Here is a 9,970-nt window from a genome sequence, read left to right as displayed (position 1 = left end):
CGGTTCGTACCTCGCAAGCGCTGACGGCCCCCGGCCCTCTCAATGCCCCCACCGTCGAACTGCCAACGCAGCACCGGCGAGCATTGTCGACCATGGTAGGCTACGACGGCATGGTGGGGAGCGGGTGCCGAAGGACCTGAGTCGTCCTCAGCCGCGCCTAAATTTTATGCCTGACCTGAGCCTCTCATCAGAAGGATCGGGGCCAACGGGATGAGTTCTCACCGGTCGACGCGGTCTCTGCGCATCGTCAGCAGTAGCTCGTCGTCCGAAGATGTTGCCCCACCGACGCGCGACAGAAGGTCCGCACGCCTGGTACGCGTCATTCCCATTGGGACGAAGTCCCGGCGCCTCGTACGCCTCGTCAATGGCCCACCGCCGGATAAGCGTGGTCAAAATATGCGGATCGTGCAGAAAAAAAGCTCGTCCTCCGAGCTTCAGCTCTACGACTCCAGCTCTGACAGCAACGCGGAGCAGTCAGAGCTGCCATCGTTGCGCGTGTACCGCCGAAAGTCCGAGCCTTCGGCCAAAATTCGTGTTTCTTCCGAAGGACCGGACTCCGAAGACGAGAAACGAGTGTACATCATAAAAGGGGACGAAACCAGCTCTCGTATGCAAGTAAGACTCGTCGGGGAAGAAGGGCGAACCAGCGGCCAATCATCCCCTGTCCGGGTAAAATTAGTGAAGGATGCCGCACCTAAGATTTTCCATGTGCACCAGAAGGACCCGCCACCCCCGCCGAGGCTGCGAATTGTAAAAGAGCCTCCAGATCCTCCCCAAACAATCCATGTGCACCAGAAGGAACCACCCGAGCCTACCAAACTGCACCTCATCAAGGAGCCGGCAGATGCTCCACAAACGTTCCATGTGCACCAAAAAGAACCTCCGCCCCCTGCGCAGCTACATATCATTAAGGAAGAGCCGGATCCACCTCAAACTTTCCACGTCCACCAGAAAGAACCATCTAGGCCACCGCAACTTCACCTCATTCGGGAACCTCCGGGACCTCCGCAGACATTTCACATACGCCAGAAAGAGCCCCCGCCACCGCCGGAGGTTCATGTCATCAAGCAGCAGTGCGCTCCGCCGATGCCCGTGCACATCATTCAGAAAGAGCCACCCTTACCACCTCAGATTCACATCATCAAGCAACCAGCCCCACCGCCTCAAACGTTCCACGTCATACAGAAGGAACCCGCCCCACCCCCGCAGCTGCACATCGTCAAGCAAGCCACGCCCGCCCCTCCTCCTGTACACGTTTTGCAGAAAGAGCCTGCTCCGCCCGCACAGCTGCATCTGGTTAAGGAGCCTCCGCCACCACCACAGACGTTTCACGTACGCCAGAAGGAACCGGCCCCACCCGCTCAGTTGCACCTAATCAAAGAGCCCGCGGGACCTCCCCAGACATTTCACGTTCACCAACAGGAACCGGCGCCCCCTCCTGAACTGCACGTCATCAAAGAGCCAGCGCCACCCGCCCAGACTTTCCATGTGCACCAACAGGAACCGACGCCACCTCCCGAAGTGCGTGTAATCAAAGAACCAGCTCCCCCACCTCAGACTGTCCATGTGCACCAGCAGGAACCCACGCCCCCTCCCAATATTCAAATAATCAAGGATCCCGCCCCGCCACCGAAAACCATCGTCTTGCGCGACCAGGATTCCTCCACAAAAGTGCGGGTCGTGAAGGATCCGGGCCCTCAGTTTGTTCACTTGCACGACGACGACTCGGCATCTAAGGTGCGCGTGGTCAAGGCGCGGAAGTCATCGGCCAGACAAATGTCCGTGCAGCAGGAGGAACAAGCGACTCAACTCCGCGTCCTCAAAAGTGGGGCGAAAGCCCAGCTGGTGTGTCTCCAGCAGTCCGAATCATCAACCCTCAGTGAGGCAGACCTTGCGCCTGCAGTCACCAAAGTGCTCAGTATTCCGAGGCAGAAAAGTGCACGCGCGACTGAGGTAAGAACATCACTCCGTGCACAATCGTTTTGCTTCCCTCTATGAGTCTATGGCATTTTTTTTTTTTTACCTGCCTGGTTATAACTTGCACTAGAAGAAATGCACAACGCATTCTATGGTGGCCCATAGATGATAATAGCCGCATTCTGGCGTCATCGGTTTGACAGCTGCGCCCAGATTACCTTCTCCCGCTTCCAGACTTCAACCTAAGCAGCACGCATGCTTCTCCATTGCTGCGTTTGCGGCTTCAAGAGCCGCCGTCACCAGGCGCTTCTCTTCGAATAGCCGGCGCAAATTTCGTCCCTTACCGCTCCTTATATTTACCTCCAGTCGATTTAGCCCTTTTATGCATTTCGTGACAGGCCCCGCGCTCAGCTCACAACGCCAAAGCCGACACCGGATTTTCGATGAACGGGGGCCGTTAGCGCTGTCTCGTTAAAATCGGACGTCAGCGTTGTCGACATCGCGAGCGAAAAGTCACGAACATTCTTCTGGAAGGTAGTGATTGGCAGCTGACATGGCCGAGCACTAATTGCTTGGGAGGTCGTTTGACGTAACGTGATCCAATCAAACTGCCGCTTTAGCAGGAGCTGAAAACTGAGGTCTACGTTGAGATTGGAAAAGGAAGTGAATCGAACCCTCCAGGAATCTCTGATCCCGAGACGGACACTGCCCCGAGGCCACGCAGACCTTTTCGAAGGGCTCGGTCAAAGCGGGAATCATGCATATTTCGAGGGGTCTTGAACGCAGTCGCGTCATATTGTCAAAGGCGGAACTTAGGTGTCCTCTGTCTCTCTCTCTCTCTTCCCGGTTTTTTATTTTTTTTTTTTATTTTTTCAGCTGAAGTTGTTACGCTGTGCGCTGTGACGCTAAAGTCTCCCAAGTGAGTTGTTGAAACCCAAGATGCGGTCAAAGCGGCCTCGTCTCACTGTTGATTAAGACATTCTCTTAGCATGGAGCCGACATCTTCGAACGTTGATCGGTCAGCCCTCTGGGCGTTTACTATCGATGTGGAAACTCATCACGGTAGGGGTTCAGCTGTTACCGTAGTAACCATCAGTGTCATAATCCCAAGCTAAAACTCTGCTTCGAACCCGACTCCTGAAAGCAGCTCTCGATCGCTGTAAACATAAGAAATGTGGACCCCCGGAAAGCCAGTTTTGCTCCGGTGGACAATGCATTAACAGTTATCAAGGTAAGGACAAGGAATAATAATTGGGGATGCATGAGTATTGGGCTAAATCACAGCTCCGAAAGAAAATGAAAAGGAGACACACGAGCGCTGGCCTTCAACTGAAATTTGTCCAAAAAAAAACAACTATGATTTAATGCTGATTTTTGCAAAACTTACGCGAGCAGAAAGGAAACACATTTATGCATCAAATAATCAATAGCAAAATGCTGTTGGTAATTATCAAGGGAACCAATTGTGACTTAAGAAATATTGGATTGCCGTATGTATTTCTGTTACCTCCACAGTCTCGCACATTCTCTTTTGAGGGTGCTCATCGCCAATGCTTCCTGGTTTACTTTGCTTCCAATGGTGCAATATTCCGCAACATATTTTTTTCATAATATGCTTATCATTGGGCAACATCTCTTCATCTCAACGCAAAATGTCACACCCATCGACCACTGACAATTTGTGTGCTGCACACGCTAACACTATAAATAACATAGACCATGCAATCACTCGATTAATTAAATTAAATTGTAAGAAACCAGCTGAATTATTATTTATTCATAATGGACCTACTGAGAAACAACCATAGATTGACCTTATACCTTTTTTTTCTTGCAGACGCCTTATTTTCCCCCGCATTGCTATTTCAGTTATATATCGCTCACCGCGCAGACTTCTTTCTTTCTTTCTTTCTTTTTTTTTTTGTCGACGTTTGCAAAAGCATTCCTTTTACCAGTTTAAAGTCAATTTGAGATGTGAATTTATCAGTACTTTCTGGGTGGAGAACAAAATGGTCGTGTCATTTTTTAATTATTCGCATGCTGCACTTGAAAATAAACGCTCTCCTTACTCACACTTCATATAAAATACATTTTCCGCGCATCAATACGCAAGCTCCTGTTATGCATGAAAACAACATTTTTCTCCAAATATGGGGCAGTGGTAAGGAAGCACCGCTTTTGATAACCATGTAGCGTTTTGTCCTTCAGCTTTTCCTCGAAATATTGAAAAGATATCCGCTGCATGCTGCTAAACTCCTCCCATCCTTTTCGCCGAATGGCGCATCTTGTAGATAATCGACAGATAGTTACAAAAGAGAATCGAATTTCACTTGAGAAAGGCATCGCTTTTCTATTCTCTTGCGCCATTTTCGGTCTCCTTGGCGTCACCGGTGATGGCGTGTCTACGTTTTTAGAATGGGAAATTGCTCGAAACATAGTGGCACTGTTATTGCATGTTGTCTCAAGCGGCATATCCCCGCAGGAAATGGCCCTTTTCCTCTTCTCGAGGAGCACACATTCATATGAGAGAGAAAATATCGGCCTGTATCTGCAGCTGCTATAGCTCCAAGTGTAATGATACCGAAGTAGGTCGTCATACTGAATGGCTTTCAACTCACCAAAAACTGCTCGGGATAAGAACACCACACTCTGATAATAATCAGGCTCTGCATGCCACTCATGACACCTCTAACTTGTTCTGGACGTGGAGGCATACACATGAACTAAGCCAACAATCATCGAACCCACGGGAACCCCAGAGGAATAATTTTTTTTATTCGGGGTGTCGACGCGAAATAAATTCAGTAATCATTGTATGCTGAAAGACTATTAATTACGAAGTAAAGAAGAAAGCAATCACGCGCCACTGTTAGGATCCAAAATGTTTGTTTACTCGGGTGTTAGCAGCTCAACACCGCAAACCCGAAGTCACTGCAGTTCACACAGGAGCAAGGCTATAGTGCGAAGACCAGACACGTTATCGCGTGCCGCCCAGACAGAAGCCAAGCGAAGCGACGCAAATGCAAAGATAAGGCTAGAGTGGCAACCAAGCATTTGTGAGGCGACATTTTACAATCCATTCCACTAATGTTGCTCTGTGTGCGGCCCATTGTGGTTTCATAGATCGCTACCTCGTGCATCTCAGACAGCAGCAGATGCTCGCATTGGAATGTACCGGTAGCATTACCGCAGATAACTCCCCCATTATAAACCAGGGCCAGCTTGCACGATAAAGTCCGAGCTAAGTCCAGACTTAAATGGTGTCTTTAGAAAGACCAAGCTTATTTAAGACGGCTCGTGTTCCGAACGTCGAACGCTTCGGGTTCATGTTCACCAAAGTGGCTTCCCAGAACGGCCTCAGCAACCACTTGGGGCATTTTTCCTCGTAACACAATCTTAAGCCGCAAAAAGCAATGGCACGGATTTTACACAACGCAAAATTGACGGAATGTGTACATCTTACAGCAGGGACAGTTCCAGCGCATCCCTGTATTTCCCTAATTCCTCTACTTAGACACCTGGCGTCCTTGTGTCTTAACCAAGACAGCACTAGAGTCGTAATCATACAAGCGACTTATACAAGTCAGGACTAAAGCCCAGTCTTGACTCCAGTCTTAAGCGTCCATGCTAGTGGCCTATTCTTTAGACTCCAGTTAAGTCTGGACTTAGCTAAGACAGTCTTAAGATTGTTTTGTGCAAGCGGGCCCAGGTTTTCTTGAAACTCTTCCCTTATCGCGTGTGAGCTGACCGTGCTGGCACTTTATTTTCCTCATTTGTAACCTGCCGGTAGGCCTCCCGTGAAAGCGTTCCCTGAGGCAGAGTGCGAAACCATTCGCTCGCAATCTTTCCATAGTTTGCGCTGCAACACCGCATAAAAAAAAAAAAGAAGGAAAAAGGGGAGGGGGGGGGGGGGGTCTTCATGGCACAGCAGGATAGAGTGAGAGAGCGCAGGCTTGTGCTTTTGAAAATAATATACAAGCTCGAGCAGGCGCCTCCCAGCATATTTTCGAGGTAAGGTATGCCGGTATCGACAGCCTTAGACAGACAGCGCTACATAGCAAGTTTGTTGAGTGCGATCGCACCATGCACTACGATGACGTCACAGAGCCTCGGTTGCTTAGAAGCGCCTGCGCTGAATCGATCGCCCCTGACTTAAGCGGGTGAAAAGTAAAGCTTATTGGAAAGAAATCAGCGAAAACAAGCGGCACGCATGGTACTGTGTGTGTGTGTGTGTGTGTGTGTGTGTGTGTGTGTGTGTGTGTGTGTGTGTGTGTGTGTGTGTGTGTGTGTGTGTGTGTGTGTGTGTGTGTGTGTGTGTGTGTGTGTGTGTGTGTGTGTGTGTGTGTGTGTGTGTGTGTGTGTGTGTGTGTGTGTGTGTGTGTGTGTGTGTGTGTGTGTGTGTGTGTGTGTGTGTGTGTGTGTGTGTGTGTGTGTGTGTGTGTGTGTGTGTGTGTGTGTGTGTGTGTGTGTGTGTGTGTGTGTGTGTGTGTGTGTGTGTGTGTGTGTGTGTTTCGTATTTTCAGTACAAAATCTCCCTCTGCCGCCTGATTAGCCCTAAGCGCCACACACTTATGTCAGCGTGCCTCATTTGAGGTGGTGCGTATTTCTCGTAACCAAGGAGGCAGGTACTGAAAACGGTTCAGCTTAAAGTGTCATCGTGAGAAACCACGTAAGCGAAAGAGGCCCCATTTGAGCTTCCATGTCAAGTCATACCTTCTTGTTCATTGCCTCTGTGGGATCCTGGTTGCCTTGTGAGGTTTACTGTGTTTAATATCGAACTTGTCCGTGTCTCTGCCACCCGTAATAGATTATTAGAAATAATAGAATAATAATAATAATTAATAGAATAATAGATTATTAACGACGCGCTGCTGGTTGGAGTTAGTGCACGCAAACACGCTCAGAGTGTGAGAGGATAGCTGTCTCAGAGGAGATGCCCTCGACATGCGTGACAAGCTCAGCCGGAACCCAGCTACATACACTGCAAAAGGAGATGGCCATTTTGTGCCTAGCTTTCTCCCGTTGCAAGCCAGAGAATGGTTTGGAGTTAACGAACAGAACAACCTTTATAACAATGAAGTACGATAGAGAGGAAATTTGTGTTAATAATTTGATTATATGCACAGAGTTATCAAGACCCAATGCAAGCATGTAAGCTAAAGAGGCTCTAATACAAGCAGAGAAGGTTAGCAACAATACACAGTATTCAAGAAAGGCAAAAATAGACACCAAATTGTTCACCGGGCGCCGTCCCAGACCGACGTCTGGACAGTGACGCTGTGGCCGTCCCGAAGACTGGCGCCGCTCCCTGGCAGATCATTCGTTTGTCTAACAGCGGGTTGACCCCGGAAGCCAAGCAGAAGCACTTGACGAGTCAACCGCAATTGTTTATTTATTTGTTTGTTTGTTCATTTATTTATTCATTTGTTTGTTCTTTGTTTGTTTGTTTATTTATTTGTTTGTTTGTTTTTTATTACATACTGCAGACCCTTGTCAGGGTCCAAGCAGGACAGGCATGTATCACGTAAAAAAAAGACAGAACAATCAAGAGCAATGTGCATACAGCGTGACAGGTGTTATGAAATAACATTATTCCAATCGGATATTGTCCGCGAAAAAAAATCGAATGTTTAAAACAGTTAGTTTTCACAAAATATGGTGTTAGTGAGTGCATGTGGTGTCGAGTATGTCGGGTGGTTACAGGTAATAAATAGATGGATAAATACAGGGGATAAATAGAGGGCATGCCACAGATGTTCGTTAGCACTGGCAACACAAACCTCCTCTTTGTTTCTAGCCGAGATGCTCGTCGCTATTGCATGTTAGGCGCAGTGACGTTCGACCTTATACCTTAAGGCTAATCTTTTCAGCAATTCTTTTTCGGCCCATTCAGGATTTGAATGGTTTACTTGCGAATTCGCTGTACCGAAGCTCTGTGTTTGGCTCTTTTCATAAAGCTTTTCGCCCACTGCAGTAATGGCCTGACACTGCGGGTTATTTTTGAAAGAGGAATAGTGACTACAGCTGAGTTTCTTCTGCAGCTTTGTGGCACATTTTAACGTCAATTTTACAGTTGTCATGTTTTCTGAATAAAAAAAAATATTTATTTTTTATTCATTACGTGAAAATGCGAGTACAGTGTGCTGATTCGGTTTTCATGTGATTCATTGCTTCATTATTGTTAGATATTTTGACTCACCTTGAGGCCTCTTCCCTCGGGCGCGCGGGCCCTGTCAGGCCCTCATCTCTTCCCCTGCAGAAAGGGAATCCGTGTAGTTGAAGAGGCTATCGCTTGGCGTTCGATCCACGGCGTTCCTCTCGCCACGCAGGTGCGACTGGTCAACGACGAGGACACCGTGTGCGTGCAGAGCAGCTCGGAGGAAGCTCCGGAGCCAACCCCGGTGCGGATCGCGGAAGCCAGCCCGATGCGAGTAGTGCGCGTCAAGAAGCGCTAGTCTACGTGCTCCGACTGCCGGCTTCGTGTGGACACCTTTTCAAATTATCACGCTCGCCAAGCGCACAGTGGTTGAGCCTTCGCACTTTTTCTACTGTCTTACACTTGGAGATAGCTAGTTAAGCGCGAAGAGCAATTAAAAATATTTTCCACCTTTTTCGGCACCCTTTAATGAACCCTTTAATGCAGTGAACGTGAGTATTACTATAATGCAATAGTAAAGACGTTCTTCAGTTATTCTCATTTTACTGTCTTGCCGTGGTGGTGGTGCAGTGGAATCAGGGCGCTCGATTTCTGCGCCCAAGGATACGGGATCGAATCCCTGCCGCGGCGGCCGTGTTTTGATGGAGGCGAAAAGCAAGGTACCCGTGCCCGTGTAGAGTGCGATGTCAGTGCACGTTAAAGAACCACAAGTGTTCGAAACTTCCGTAGTCCCCTTCACTGCGGCGTCTGTCATAGCCTGTGTCGCTTTGGGAGTTGAAAAACTGTTCTGTTCTCATACTCAGCTGTTCTTGTTTTTGTTTTTTGAGAAGGTTGATCGCGCATATCCCAATAAATATCGGCGACTACTAAATGGTTCTTGCTTTCTCTCATAGAAATAGCCGCGTATTGACTATGTTTCCCTGTGCACTGCAATCTTCACAGCTTTACCGCAGTAGACATGTTAAAATGTGTGTTGTAACAAAAAGTATAATTAAGCTTGTTTTAACTTCGATCCCGCATTTTAAAAACTTACAAAATTGCTTTTTACAACAGTGAAAACAATGAGGCCATCGACAAAATATTTTCTTTTTTCGCTGTTTAAACAGTCGTTTCAACAAAGGAGCATCGATGAAAACTGGCCAATACCTACCGTAATACTCGGAGCATGTGCCGCCATCGAGCAAACTGAAGTTACTGGCATAGTATAGTTAATTGGGGGGGAGAAGAAATCTGGGCGCTAACAGCACAGAAATTTAAAATGGCGACAAAGTCCCCCCTCCTCCAGATGAAAAATGCAGAGCGCAGTGCACGCGGATTTATAACTATAGCCACTGTATTAAAACTATTTCTGATCAGTCTGATCGAGCTTGAAGGTGTCCGCTGAGACATCGGCACGCCGCTACCAACAAAAACTGATCGGCGCGCCGCCGCTGTCGATATTTTATCTTGGCGAGCTGCTATCGTCGTATCGTCGTATACTTTATTTCGACGATAGCCCCTGCCTATATACATTTTCACGACGCTGAGAGAAACCGGTTTGCCTGGGCTGTGAAGCAGGCGTGGGGGGGAGAATCCACAGCTTTTGTGTGTGTGTGTGTGTGTGTGTGTGTGTGTGTGTGTGTGTGTGTGTGTGTGTGTGTGTGTGTGTGTGTGTGTGTGTGTGTGTGTGTGTGTGTGTGTGTGTGTGTGTGTGTGTGTGTGTGTGTGTGTGTGTGTGTGTGTGTGTGTGTGTGTGTGTGTGTGTGTGTGTGTGTGTGTGTGAACACAGCCCAGTCTCCAATATGGCAGCGCCCTTTGGCCAATTTTGAAAAGGTCTACGGTCATCTGCTCTTTGGGGCGCGCGCGTCGGATGTCTCGCTCACGGTGCTCGACCGACACCTGCCGTCAGCACAGGGG

At 48.3% G+C, this 9,970-nt stretch overlaps 1 protein-coding gene across 1 annotated transcript; it reads left to right on the top strand.

Annotated features, from left to right (window-relative positions):
• Nucleotides 1-210: 210 nt before the first annotated feature.
• LOC146183321 (uncharacterized) lies at nt 211-8,372 on the top strand. The gene is made up of 2 exons (XM_084608352.1): nt 211-1,953; nt 8,247-8,372. Exons 1-2 carry the CDS (start codon nt 211-213, stop codon nt 8,370-8,372), a joined length of 1,869 nt encoding a protein of 622 aa, XP_084464478.1.
• The last annotated feature ends 1,598 nt before the right edge of the window (nt 8,373-9,970 follow it).

The sequence above is a fragment of the Amblyomma maculatum genome, chromosome 7 (assembly GCF_055883805.1).
Source record: "Amblyomma maculatum isolate TAMU_Amacu chromosome 7, ASM5588380v1, whole genome shotgun sequence".
Classification (NCBI taxonomy): Eukaryota; Metazoa; Arthropoda; class Arachnida; order Ixodida; family Ixodidae; genus Amblyomma; species Amblyomma maculatum.
The sequence above is the reverse complement of the archived record's forward strand: the minus strand, read 5'-3'. Positions and strand labels throughout refer to the sequence as shown.

What these genes read in the sequence shown, in the direction of transcription:
- LOC146183321 (XM_084608352.1), top strand. Translation starts at nt 211, where the DNA reads ATGAGTTCTCACCGGTCGACGCGGTCTCTGCGCATCGTCAGCAGTAGC. An exon ending in AAAGTGCACGCGCGACTGAG is followed by an intron (nt 1,954 to 8,246) that starts GTAAGAACATCA and finishes CTCGCCACGCAG; the next exon opens with GTGCGACTGGTCAACGACGA.